Source organism: Chanos chanos, chromosome 8 (assembly GCF_902362185.1).
Source record: "Chanos chanos chromosome 8, fChaCha1.1, whole genome shotgun sequence".
NCBI lineage: Eukaryota > Metazoa > Chordata > Actinopteri > Gonorynchiformes > Chanidae > Chanos > Chanos chanos.
Genome location: NC_044502.1, coordinates 30,182,486 through 30,196,871, shown reverse-complemented (window position 1 = coordinate 30,196,871; position 14,386 = coordinate 30,182,486). Strand labels below are relative to the sequence as shown.

Below are 14,386 nucleotides of genomic sequence, written 5' to 3'. Positions count from 1 at the left end.
CCTGCTTTGAAGGCAAGACAAGGCAGGTACATCCAAACAAACAACTAACAAATAACAGATTAACCATGCTGAGACACATTTGATGGACTCATAAGTGAAAGAAGAGAGAAATAAAATGATATGTTGACATTGGTGAGTGAAGAGTTTAACTGCATCGCTTGCTGATAAGTCACAATGTTAGGAAGACATTATTATTGATGATCATGTAAAGTACATTGTATAAACACATTTGGTCTCGCATTTGTTCTCACTAGAGGACAGATGATATTGCAGGAAACGACAGATTGTCTGTTGTTTATTCATTGCTGTGTTTGTTATTTTTGTTATATTATTGCATATAGAAGAATTCTGTTGCATTTTTTACCCTTCTCAGTTTAATTACTGGCAATTCCCTCTCATTTCCATTCCCTGTTCCTGGAAAACTCCCAACGCTGGCCAGAAGGGTGTGGAGCGCCACATGCCTCCTCTGCCGCACGTGGGATCACCGACCCTTTGCCACCTTTCCACATGCAAACAATGCTTGTGTGGATGCCTGGCCAAGCTGGAGCCACTGCTACGACAATATGCACCCAGGTCTCTGTGATGGTGGGCTAATATCTTTCTCTGCTGTTTCATCTGTTATATGTGATTCATATAATCATAAACCACCCAGTGCCATAAGTGAAGAGCACAAATATACGGAGATAAAATCACATGTATTTTATTAATCAAAAAGTGAAAAAAAAAAAAATCTGACAAGCACAACTGTGTAATTTTTTTTAACAAACAACAGATAGTTTTTTTTTTATTCCTCTCTGTCTACTATTTACTACATATAGCTGGCATTCCTAATAATTTAAAGATGTTACAAAGCATAAATACAAAATCATTTACAAAGTCACATGCAACTCTAGTCCTTTTCTACTTGTCAGAGATTCAACTGTTGATTGACATAAAAATATTCAAACCAACAAATTATTTGCTGAGAGGTTAAGAGATTGTTTTTTGATTGGTCAGAAAAGACTGATGATTTGATCAGTGCATTCCATCATTGGCTTATTATCATATGTGTTTAAATACACATATTGTTATTATTAGATCTAATAGAGCATCCTGTGGTTCAATTCAAGATCTCGGTGCTAAATGTGTAGGGATGGTGTCTCTGATGTTTCTAACAGATCTGTTGCATTTCTAGCCTTATATGGACTAGAAATTCTTTCCAAAGTCATATTTTGTGCTCACAGGCTGCCTTGTTGAAACAGTGTTTAAAAACCCAGCGACCTTCTAACCAAGGCTTTGAATGTGTGGAATAACTGTTTGTTAACATCACTACAATTCTGTGGTAGCCGCAGAACATCACTCTAAAATATGGTTTGTTTAATTCCGTGGTACCATGTGACAGTGTGACAGTGTATTCTGATCCACATTGTTCCCCAAGACTCTGAGCTTCACTGAGCTGAGAATGTCCTGCAAAAAGGCAGACCTTTTCAGATCCATAATAATAATCCACAGGGACCAAGTAAAAAGTTGGTTCTGGATTGGATGCATGTCCTGTTTTGGCCATTAGATATTGAATCTCTGTTCCATATGTTATAAACGCACGTGGTTTTCAATTCACTTGGCATACACTCTGTTGAGTTCCATTCTTGCAATCTAGGGTGGCATAGATTTATGAATACCACATTTTCTGTCCAAATATCTCAACTGGTACAAGTGTCCTTTTCAAAAAGTAAACAAAAGTAATCAATTTTCAAGAAAACAGAGCAAAATACTAATTGAGCATTTCAGTTAAAATTTTGTGCATCATTTTGCCAATAGACAGCACAATAGACAGCACTCATCTCAATCGTAAAACAACAGAGTTCTATATAGTAGTCCTACAAATTCTTTTATGTAATTTTCTTTTTTTTTCCACTAAACAATGATAAAGGCATCCAACAATCAATACAGTTATTGATCACAACTGGACATTACTGGACTATCACAGCTGAGTGTTATTACCGACAGGACATTAACCGTAACTCTACACTATGGTGTTGCATTGGCACATCACCATCTATAGGTTCAGTTATGTTCAATACACATTTAAAGTTAACTTAGGACATGGAGATATCATAGAATTCCTCCTTTTGGCAAGTGTTGTACTTTGATTGAGAGGAGACACTTATTTTTTAGTGGAGTTTGCAGACTCCTTCCTTGACGGCTGATTGGCTAAAACAATATTGACTGACTAAAGGGACTGACTGCTCAAAATTACTGATTTTCAAAGATTTGATCGGTGAGAGATTGGAAATTTATCCTGAAAACATGTCTGGGCGTTGGACATTTTTAAGATGTTTAAAGTAATTTGTTGTATTGAGCAGATGACGTTACTTCTCGGCAATGGCTGGCAGCATGCATGCCCGAATCCTGGCTTCTTTCCAGGCGGTCCGACATTCCGCGATCCAGTGGGACACGATCGTCTGTTTGTCTGTGCAATGCCCGCTCTTCTCCTTCCAGCCAGCAGGGGCGCTGTCCAACTTGCACTGAGCAGGAGTGGAGTTGCGACGTACCCCCGAGTTGCTGTTGTCTAGCTTTTTTTTGTTCAGTGGTGAGCGTTGCACAAGGGCAGGAGCTGGGTCAATCAGGCAGATCTCAGGGCAGCTGCTTTTGCGTGGGGCGTCAGGGGATGAGCAGGGTCGCGGGAAGCTTTCGCTGCGGGCTCGGCGGACGGGTACCGTGGCTCTCCTGGAGAATGCCGCGGCACCGTTGTGACTGTAGAGGAACTCCAGCGGGTCTGCAGAACCAGCACCCGCTGCCGTGTTGCTGTGACTCGCTCCGATGCTCGCTTGTTCCAAATGAGAGCTCTTTTCTCCCGCTTCTTTCTCATTCTCTGTGGCCACGCACACTTGTGTGGAGGTGCAGGCAGCTGGGGTGAGAGGTCGTGGTGGCTGGCGAAGTCTGTGCAGTCTCAGGCATGGTTTGGGCGAGTCTAACGGATTTATGGAGAGGATATCGCAGTCGGGCTCATGCAGGGGGAAAGTAGGGCGAGCTAACTGACAGATAGAGAGGAAGTAGTCCTGGGTGCTTGTGTGCTGGCTGTTGGTCTGGTTCAGGTCTTGGACAAGCTCCTCAGAGCCTTCTCTGATGGTGGGGAGCCCCCTCTTTGCCAAAAGTCTGGACCTGGGCCGCATGACTGAGGAGACAGAGGGTCATCGTCGTCATCATCATCATCATCATCATCATCATCATCACCATCATCGTCATCATCATCATCACCCACACACCCACACACCCACACAAATGAATAAAAACACACAAAAACTAGAAACAAAACACACAGAATCATACAATTACAACACACACACACAAACATAGAAATACAAGAAAAAACAAATACCCAAAGAGGCTGGATTACTTCTGCACAAAAACATAAACAACTCACACACACACACACAAACACACACACACACACACACACACACACACACACATCCATCAGACATAAACACATAAACAATCAATTGTTCAGCACATGAGTATTAAATTTCCATAATTGTTGTTAGTATTATTATTTTAAGCCGGTGTGCATTTCTGAATTCATTGTAACTGAGACAGATAGAGTTAAGAATTGGTCACGGGAAATTCGCAGGTCGGTCCAGTCTCCATGGTAACTCCTCTTCCCTTCACATCTCAGGGAAGCTCTCAGATTTCATTGGAATTGGAGAGCACACAAACACACACATACACACGCAAACACACACACACACACACACACACACACACACACACACACACACACACACACACACTCCACGCAAACACACATAAACCCACACTTGATTGCCAGCTCTCTCCCTCCTGCCCAAATCATTAGCACACCCCACCATTTTGAGGAAGACTAATGTAAACACCCCCACCCAATTCCTCTCTAGCCTATTTTCTCATAATGTCTACTGGCTCAGTGTTTTCCCTGCTACTGAAGCCTATTGCCCAGCATCCAAAACACAGGCTGGCGTGTGTTAATACAGCTAAGTATATCTGTCAACCAACACAAAAAGCTTTATTTTACATATGTACTTCGGATGCACATCTGCCAGTATAGTATTTCAATTAGTATTGTGAGTATTTCAAAGAGTATTGTTTAGCATGATGTACTGCCCTTGTTTTAAATCATCTCCCATAATAATTCAGTTTACTGTTTGTCTGGTCATGTAATACTGTTGAGCAAAATAAATGTGGATCTTAACTGCAATAATCAATCTATCCTAATTTAAAGGATCTTTGGAGCATGCACGGGTTGTTTTGTTTATCATTGAAGAATGTTGTAGGTGTGGTGTAGGCAGAAAGCCATGCTGCAGGTTCCCACCTGTGCTCTTTCTCCGAGTGCGTGGAGTCTCTGTGAATCAGCTGTGTTTCAGTCTCTTCTGCCTCTCCGCTGCCAGTCTTAGAACAACTGTCTTCACCACAAACACCGAAACCGCAGGTTCAGAGAGAGAGGAAACTGATTTCTCTGTCTCTCTGTATGTCTCCCTCTGTCTGTCTGCTTGTCTGTCTGTCTGTCTGTCTGTCTGTCTCTCTCTCTATTTGTCTCTTATGTGTGAACGTCTCTTTTTCGCTCTCTCTCACTCACTCTGTTTCTCGCATACACAATTTTTCTTCCTTCCTTCACTCTCCTCTCTTTCTCTCTAATGCATGCAAGTGTTCCTCCCTCTCAACCTCCTCTCTCTCTCTCTCTCTCTCTCTCTCCCCCTCTCCCTCCCTGCTCTGTTCCCTTGGCAAGCCAGGCGCTAAAAATAGCACCTTCAGTCCATTCCCATCTCTGTGGCTTTGCTAAGTCATTTGCAAAATGGATTCTGCTGATGTGGTGAGGAGGAGGTTGGTGGAGGAGTGGGTGTGAGAGAGGTGCAAACGAAAGATGGAGAGATGGAAAGAGAAGACAGGCAATTGGAAGACTAAGCTCACAGAGAAAGGAGAGCTACCTTGGTTCTGAGGTTTGATGTCAAGTCCCTAGGTTGTCATGTGAAGCAGTTTGTTTTTGAGTTACCATGTCATTGCTGCCTTGTTTGGATCAGTATATAAGCTAGGCAGCTTTAAAAAGGTGTCTAGTGTTACAGCTGTTCAAATAAAGATTCATCAGATGGACAATCAGAATGAAGTATTGATTAACTCCCAAATAGCTGGAAGAGAAACTGGTATGTGGTGACATGTTTCAATGAGAGAACTTACTGTAGCAAGTAATGTGTTTTTCATGGCTGGTAGTTATGAGCCAGATGGAGAACTGTATAGATAGGGAACAGTGACACTGTATAGATAAATGGAGCTACTTACACAAGGTACAATTTTAACCAAGCTTTTCATCCAAAGGAAAATGCAGTCAGGTGTTTGCCTTATCAGTAATTTCAGATATATTTATCCCTGTGTACCTTAACTTCTATGAATGATGTTGTTATCTTGAGCAAAGATGGTTTATAGCTCTGTTTATAAATGTCATTGTGTTGTGTTAAAACTTGCAATGACCTTTGGTTGAGTTCATATTTCCAAGACGTGTGGTGATTGGATGACAAACTTGGGTGTATCAGCATAACAGTGAGAACTACCTTGGGGGTTTATTGCTTTCCTGCACTGCTTCAGGAGAAAGAGAGGGAGAGAGAGAGAGAGAGAGAGAGAGAGAGAGAGCGAGAGAGAGAGAGAGTCTGTGTGTGTGTGTGTGTGTGTGTGTGTGTGTGTGTGTGTGTGTGTGCATGCGCGCACCAAACACATCTCTACCAGACCTCCTCTTACTCCCCGTGCCAGTGATTCTTCACTGGAGAGATTGGGTGGCTTTACAGCCAACCTCACATTTTCTTTGGAGTCTGCTGGTTTATACTCAATGTAATCTGAATCCTTTCCATCCATCTCATTGTCGTTTAGAGGTCACTAAAGAAGATCTCGCCAGATACACTTGGTAATGCCGTAGATTTGACTCTACAAAAAGTGTGTGTTGAAGCGATGAAGGCTTATCGTGCAGAAAAAGCTGCCAGTGTGTGTGTCCTTGATTGCGTTTCTGTTTACATTGCTGTAGACAGCGGCTGCATTGCTCTCTTTTGGTCCCTCACCGTGTTTAAAAGGTAATTTAATGTTTTATCCAACAAATTTGATACCTTTGTTTTGAAGTATATCACTTATTTTTAGTTGTATCACTTGTTGACATAAATGAAGAAGTAAAATGTGTTTGTGGTTTGACTTTGTGTTGTGTGCTGTTTTTTATGACTATGAAAGTAGGTCAGTGGCCTGATTCCAGTGAAAAGACTGAAATTGGTAAAGATCAGGAGACAGAGACCCTGAGATTGCAGTGGGAACGGGCCAGTTTTATAATGAAACTATTATGGTTTGGCCAGCGGGTAAAAACACAGACTCACTTCCATTACAACACACGAGGCACACCTACACTGGCACATACTTAAAAGCGCAGTAACCAAAGGCCAGAATGGTCATTTAGTCTTATGTGGCATATCCTTTATCATGTAGATAGAAGACAAGCTGTTGGTTTGAGGAAAACCAAAAAGTACATTTTTGGTTCTTAACTATGTCCCTTCTCGAATTCAGATCTCTTGAGCAATCTGTCTAATGTCTCTAATTATGAGATGTGGTTCAGATACCCTAAACAAAGAGAGATGATTCTTATCGTGTGAGTCAGGGCTATTAATCACCTCTAGTCAAATGAATATTTACAAGTTTTATAATGTTAGAATATGAACAGCGTGTCTCCATTTCTCCAACTGAAAGACCTATTCATTCCTGTGTGTGCACAGATGCAAAATTTAGCTTGGTGTCAGCAAAGTATGACTAGCAGTCGTTAACAGAATACAGATCTGACACAAACAAAGTAATTCTGGTTGATGAGTAACTCAGCATATGCACTCTAACACGTGCAGCCAGTGCATACCACACCCAGAAAACCACTTGTGAAGTCTTCTCACCAATATGCCACACTGCTGAATTAGAACCTTCTAAATGACCCTTGCCGTGGTAAAGGGGTGAGGAGGTGGGCCAGTGGGGAGCACAGGGAGGGAGGGGCAGGTCAGAGAGAGAGAGAGAGAGAGAGCTCAACACAGGTTTATCTGTGAGTTTCTTCCTATTAGAATTCTCTAGCTCGACTTCCTATTAGAATTCTCTAGCAGACTTTTTTTTACTGTGAAACACAGTTGTCAACGGGAAGTTTTTTTCTTCCCACTCTGCCTCAATATCAGCGTTCGTTGCAATCAGTACTTGACATGAAATGGAATCCTCACGTTGTCAGGTGATGTGGCTACGTCCTGGTGGTCTCCAGGAGCACAGTACGAGTTTAGTTAATGATCCCTCATCCTCTGGGTAACTACTGCTCCTCTCACATGGACGGTGCTGTGAGGTGACAGACAACAATGGCCAAAGCATGAATGACAGCACTGCTATTCTTACATCATTAAACTGGGACGTCCAAGTTACTGTTATGTTGTTAAGTTCCTTTCGGCGGCCTCTAAAGGGACGCGATGTTTGTACTGGGATGGACGGTAAAAGCTAAAAGTGTTAGGAAGAAAAATATATTGCCATTGCTCTTTAAATTCCACTATGCGATGTGAAGTCTGCCTTCTAGTTCTTGTGGTAGTTTCACGTTCTGTCATGTATTGTTCAACCCTGATTCATGCAGGAGAAATGACCATTTGTTTAGATGAACTCTCACTAGGTAAAATCAGTGCACCTCGAGGTTTCCTGCCACCAAATTTCATTAGACTTGTATGTGATAAAATTATTGTTTGTTAATGTTTCATTGCTATTATTCGTATAATAGCAAGCATATTCGGTTGTATACAACCACGTTGAGAAGTACTGATTTAAGTCATCCTTCAGAGCTGTGTTTGCAGTTGATTTATTAACATCCGACCTCTTGAGTCTCCTCTACACTACATTAAGTGAATGAATTGAACTTTTTTATTTAAGTCATCACATGACTCTCAACACTCAGAGGCACTATGTTTTTTCAGCATTTTTGAAGCTGATTGTCTTATCATAAGGAAAACACACCTAGTGCTGGTAAAAGAACTACTCCACCACACCAAAGAGCACTGTCCAATTTTGTTTTATCACATTTGGACGTATAGCAGTGAAGTACTCACTGAGAGAATGAAAAGATGTGGCAGAACTCATTTGAATTTCCTGATATTGTTGGATAAAGGCAACCCTTACATTTTTATTTTATAAAAGCAGCTTTAGGATTCTAATGTTCAGATTCTTTAACTCAGTGGTCCAAAACATCTGCCTACAGGAAACTAGTGGCAAAGCCCACAGATTATCCTCGCAGCATTCGACAGTAAAACTGTTGAACTCATCTGTAAAAGAAAAGAGCAATTTAGGCTATTTCCAGGTGCTAGATTGTGGCTAGCTGACATTATGGCTTGAACAGACATGGTTTTGAAATTGTGGGTAATTCTTAGAAACACTATGAGGCCAACTCAGTGACCTATGATAAACCCTCCAAGTTTATTTGTATCTTCAAGTTGTATTCTCCAATGTCCCTTTTTAAACCCATGCTTAAATGTTTAGTCTCAATCAAAGTATGCTGAAAACCACGCCTTGTTTTGTTATTTGTCAACCTGACAACGTAAATGGATCTATAACACCAACAGCCCAGTAACATTCCTTGTGCTTGGACAAAAATTTCTCATTATATTCAACACAGAGGTTCTACTTACCATTTTTGTTTAAATTAAACTTGAGGTCTGCAATTAATCATGATTATTATATGTATGTAGAAAGGCAGTGTATCATCGTAGCACTTCTGGTCAGGTAATGTCAGTAACAAAGATAGCCCTCCATCTCCCCAAAATTGATCTTGCAGTACATTCTCCACAGAAATACTTTGAAAAGTATCTTGCCTGTTTGTGAATATACAAAAAATGAAGCGAAATTGCTCATTCAACGTAGAGATAATGTTATGTATGAATATTGTACTCCCTAAAATGGCACATGGGACGTGGAGTGGGTTACATAAGGTGTTGTGGCATGGTTAGTTTCTGACAGGGAGACTGCAGGTGATAATGCTCGAGCTATTTACTCACATAAAGGTGCCCTTCAGCGCTTTTGGCAGTGGCGTTACGCTAGGGCATGAACGACCCATCTTACACAACGTTTTAGAGCACACAGTCAAAGAGCTTAGCCTACTTAAGCACAGCTGTGTTTTATTTTTCCAAACAGAATTACACTTGCATAAGTGTGGTTAAAATTCATGCAGTGACTTAAATAAGAACCTTAAATAAGAACACATGACATTCACACCTGATTCACAGAACATCAACTCGAGGGTATTTGTTCAAAAAAAAGAGTGTGAAATTACAAAAGCTACCTTAAGTCGTCCTGTACGATGGTGCCATAGAAAAGATTTTAACCTGATAGGTTGCAATTTGACTTATCCTCAGAGGTGTTTTCAGATGTTTTGAACTCTTGATTATATGAAACATCTGCCATTTTACTATCATCTACAGTGTACTGAACAATGCACAGTTTGGTGTTAATATCAGATTATATTCAGTGATCAAATTAAAGACTTATCATGTGTCTGTTAACCACACTGTGCCCACAAGGTCCCAACAATTGTATCATTTTTACAGGCCATTGGCAGTCCTTACAGATAAACCTGAAGCATATGCCAGCCAGTAACGAGCAAAGCAGTGTTAACTGATTTTCAATTGAATGTGCTCTTATCATAGAACAGTAATAAGATTTATGATGAACTCCAGTCGTTGAGTTATATACTTTATTGATGGACATGGTGGAGTTTAACTACAAGTGGACAATCTTAACCAGATACTGAAATGTAAAGTCAAAACTTTCACATTATCTTTGGAAATCATTACCCTTACCCTTATCTTGTGAGGTAAATTGAAGTACACACAGCTAACTTTCACCTTATTACAAATTAAGCAATAATGGATGTCATTACATTCAACTTGCCAAATTCTAAAACTAAAGCTAATGGTTTATATTCACTTATTGTTGTATTTCCCCCCTCTAAACAATGACAACAAGAATCAAACCTCATTCAGAATGGTCATTATGCATACCATGTAGCAAACAAGATTTGCTGACCTTGCTCTTTATCTTTCTAATGTAATTATATGGGCATTCTTTGAATCAGGGCTTATTTAATTTGGCCATACCTCAGGAGGCCTTTTGATGTGTGAGGCTTTCTTTGACTTGTATTCAAACACAATGAGCTTTATTATGTCTTCAAAAATAGTAATGCAATTTGGTAGCAACATCCTCTAAGAAAGACAAATAGTGACATTACATAACCACATATAATTCTGTTGACAAGGCACCCACATAAAGATATCCTGGAGAAGTCTCTTACTCAAGGGTTCTCAGAAAAACACTTACCCAGAAATGTTATATAAAAAAAAAAAACCCTTCCACAACGAGAGAGTGTGTTTTGGTAATGTGTGTGACGTTTCAGCTCTTTCTGTTTGCAACAATTTCCCCTCTAGTTCTTCTTTGAATAATTTAGGCATTTGCAAAACAAACAGCTTTCAAAATGTCTAGGAAGAGGAAGGAAGAGCTTTGGAATGAACATTAATATTGCAACAGCACATTCCATGGCAAGCAGAAATACACAGGATATGAAATATTGATTAGGGGACACAAATGGACATATAGTCTTTGTTATGAGTGTATGTAGAAGATCAGGGATACGACCACAACTCACTATGCTGTATTTTCCCCTGAAGGTTTCTTGTAGAAGAGTCCAATACAGACCACAGATTGAAAGGTGAAGATGAAATGTATCTAAAGTGTGTGAGCTTTGGTTTTGTTAGTTTGTTTGTTTGTTTGTTTGTTTGTTTATCAGATGAAAAACATAACCTGGACCTTTGTTTCAGATTTCAGTGAAAGAATACTAGTCATGAGATGTTCACCCTGAGAAAACTGGTCAGGCTGAAATGCAAAATAAAATTCTGTCTCAAGCAGTATTGGTCCTCAGTCCGCCCTCAGCTACATCCCTGGAACAATGCTGAAAGACTAGACTAGTACAGGATGCCACTGGTCTCCACAATGAAAAGCCCAACTTTTACATTTCCAATTAACAATAGGAATTCAATAAACAATACACATTTCATAAAATTGGTTACTTTTTTCTTATCTTGTCTTTCAGTCTAAAATATGAGGGGAAAAAGGTCCATATAAAAGGTCTCATATATTCTTTATGAACCGGTTACTAAGTAACTGTGACTGTGAGTCAAACCCTGAGTTTCCACTAACACATATAATTGGCTTTCACTCTCTGTGAGTTGCATCAGAACCTCACAACTATCATCATGCACTTCAGAAGTCTTAAAAGTTAAAAAAGTTAAAGAAATCTACAAAGTTAATGGTAATAAAGTTAATGGCATAAACTAGAATGTCATCATGGTATAACCCATGCCTGAATGGCAGTATTAATGTTACATATTCCACTTTTATAACATGATTTAAAAGTATTAAATTGAATATAAATGTAAAAATAAATTTAACATACACAGTTTATTAGGTGCACCTGTCAGGTTTGACTACTCTTTGCTATCAGAACAGCCTGAATTTTTCTTGGCAGGGAGAATCCTGAAATATTTCACAGGAATATTTGTCCGGTGACAATTGCATCACGTGGTTGAAGAAGTTCCATCGGGTTGAGGTGGGGAACTTGTGCAATCTGCACAAATAAAAGGAACACGCTGTCATGTTCCTGTAGTGGTTCAGAGACAGCTCCTGCTTTGTGACACAATGTGTTGTCCTACTGAAAGTATCTGTATGATGAAAGCTAAACTGTAACAATGAAGGGTTGTTCCATGTTCAGATGTTGTGCTCAGACGATGCTCAGAAAGATACATTCAGAAGATGGAATTAAAGGACAAAATGTGTACACGGAAAATATTCCTCACACAATTGCAGCACAGCAACCACCATGAACCACTAACACGAGGCAACACTGGTTCATTGTTTTGCACCACCACCCCAACAGCCTGGTGCAATAAGAGTGAGACCCTTCTTAGCTCCTCGGTGCTGACAGTTGTCCACTGGAACAGTCTGCTCTTGCTTTTAACTCACAGGAGAGGAACATGCTGCTGCTCCAGTAATCCATGACAGGGACCAACAAGTAGTGGTACATTCTGAGACGCCACTTTGCATGCCGCTGTTGTACTCTGCTATTATGTGGCTGTTTGCGGCACATTTGTTAGTTTGCATGATACTTGTCATTCTTCTTTGACCTCTTTCATTAAGGAATCTTTTTTTTTCCCCCACGGGCCTGCCACTTACTTGACGTTTTTTTGTTTATCACGTCAGTCTCGTTAAGCCGTAGACATTGCTGTGGCTAAGATGCTTGCAGGGCTGCAGCTACATAAATCCACATGCCTGGTGCCAATGGTCACACACAACACTTGAACTCACACATTTGGCCTCAATCAAATATTCAGCCAAACAGTTAGAAGACTGTTTGATGCATGTCTGCCCACTCTGTTTAGCAAGCCACAGTCATGTGACTCACCAATCTGTGAACTGTACCACTGAACTATACCATCTGTGGTCTGACTAGCTACATCTCTGAATTCGACAAAAATGGATGAATTGCGCTCTGAAGAAGAAAACAGGTAAAGAGCATACGTGTCGGGAACCAAAGTCAATGTAACCAGTCCATTCACGTGGTCGGTAGAGAGAATTCGCTCTAGTCATATTGATATGTAATGCCTGTAAACTCTGGATCATGGTATGGCCCAACATGGGGAAAGAAACCATAATTGTGGGTATCATGTTTCCACGGTTAGTTGGCACACTTGCATGTTCGTACAATTAATTCGCTTTTGAAGTACAGTTCCTAGTTGTATTTTTAAAACCCAGGTAAATTATTCAAACATTCTCTCTGAACACTCCCTGCCCCAGTGGTTACTACCAAGAGCAGGAATGCAGAAGTCCTTGGTTTTCCAAACTCTATTTGTTTTGCTTGGATTCATACAAACAAGATTAATTCCGCTGAGCAGTTTATTCCTTTCCATCAACACAGTAGAAAAATAATAATTATTTTCAGATTTCTCACCGAATTGAACATCTTATTTACTGCAGTGCACGCAAGGTCTTGTATCCAGACCAGATGGGTTTCTAAGACCACATTCTTCATGAGGAAAGAGATTGTGTCAACCTTGTTGTTTTTTCCTTTTATTTTCAGAACTTCTCTGACTTTCTTTCTTTTTTTTGTTTCTTTTTTTTTGTTTTGTTGTCATCTATCATTCAGAGTTGAAGTCATGGATAGAAAGTGCCAAAAGTTTTTTCACACAGTGTTTGGACTGTGGTTTTAAAAAGTAGCAACACACACATATCCTCATGGGCCCTTGAAAATGTGCATCCTAAAATCAGGCAGCCTGTAATACTTTGATAGAACTTTTGCTACATGTATCATTTAAATAACATACAACGTACTATCATAGTTGTCGAGACTCATAGGCCCATTAGGTTAAAGTTTAGTTTCAGTCACATCGGTTTATTTATTCAGTTTTACTCAAACATGTTTCATTAAATGTAATGGCTGCTTTGCCTGTGTGAACTGTGGACATATGAAATGCATTCAAATCCTTTCCCCTACTCTAAAAATCTGTATGCCTGCCTCTCTTGCTACAGCTACTGGACTGTGTGATCTCTCTCCACACTGAGGAAAAAAAAAACTTTTATGGGATGAAACAAGCAGAATAATGGATTACAAGACATTACCACTAGCACCTTAAGATGTGATTCCATTAGGATTTGGACAGTGAGCAGAACAGTGGACGGACACCCTCTCTCTGCATTTGCACGCTTAATGTTCCACAGTCACTCAACTGCTACATTTGGACAGAGAAGGCGCAGAGTTAGAAATTGTTTCACTTTTGTTGGACCGTGTTTTTGAATATTTAGTTGATGGTTTGAAGCGTTGCATTGCCGTTTGGTGTTAGAATCACGAGGCAAAGACTCTAAGGTGTCAGTTCTTTCCCTTTATTGTGGTGTTCCTTTTCCTCCAGGGAATCACTTCCATGTGATCTCCTTCTAATAGTTGTAAGATGGTCATATCCACAGCTTCATCAACACTTAATTTGGTAGAATCTCACTCCAAACCCCATTATGTTCAGTTGTAAAGTGAATGTATTACAGATGGGGAGCTTCTCACAGCCAGCTTAATTATTACACAGCAGGGCAACGTCAAATGTCCCTGCATTTCTCCCCAATGTTTTTCCTCTCTCACGTGGCCCTGCCCATGTGTTCATGCATGCCATCACATGCTTTGTGTCAGGTGCAAACTTTCCTGTCACACACTTGCACATGTAGCTTCACACATGCGTGCACACACGCACGCAAACAGCTAAATAGATGTTTCGTTTTCATGCATTTTACATTGTAGATATTCTAATTGCTTTAA

General features: G+C 40.2%; 1 protein-coding gene across 1 annotated transcript; it reads right to left on the bottom strand.

The window, feature by feature from the left end:
* Nucleotides 1–2,348: 2,348 nt before the first annotated feature.
* On the bottom strand, nt 2,349–4,403 carry LOC115817875 (uncharacterized). Its single transcript, XM_030781020.1, has 2 exons — nt 4,328–4,403; nt 2,349–3,154 (listed from the first exon to the last, which is right to left on the bottom strand). The coding sequence occupies exon 2, from the start codon at nt 3,150–3,152 to the stop codon at nt 2,349–2,351; it is 804 nt and encodes a 267-aa protein (XP_030636880.1). The 5' UTR covers nt 3,153–3,154; nt 4,328–4,403.
* Nucleotides 4,404–14,386: the final 9,983 nt, after the last annotated feature.

Excerpts from the sequence above, each read along its gene's own strand:
- LOC115817875 (XM_030781020.1), bottom strand. The coding sequence starts at position 3,152 with ATGCGGCCCAGGTCCAGACTTTTGGCAAAGAGGGGGCTCCCCACCATC.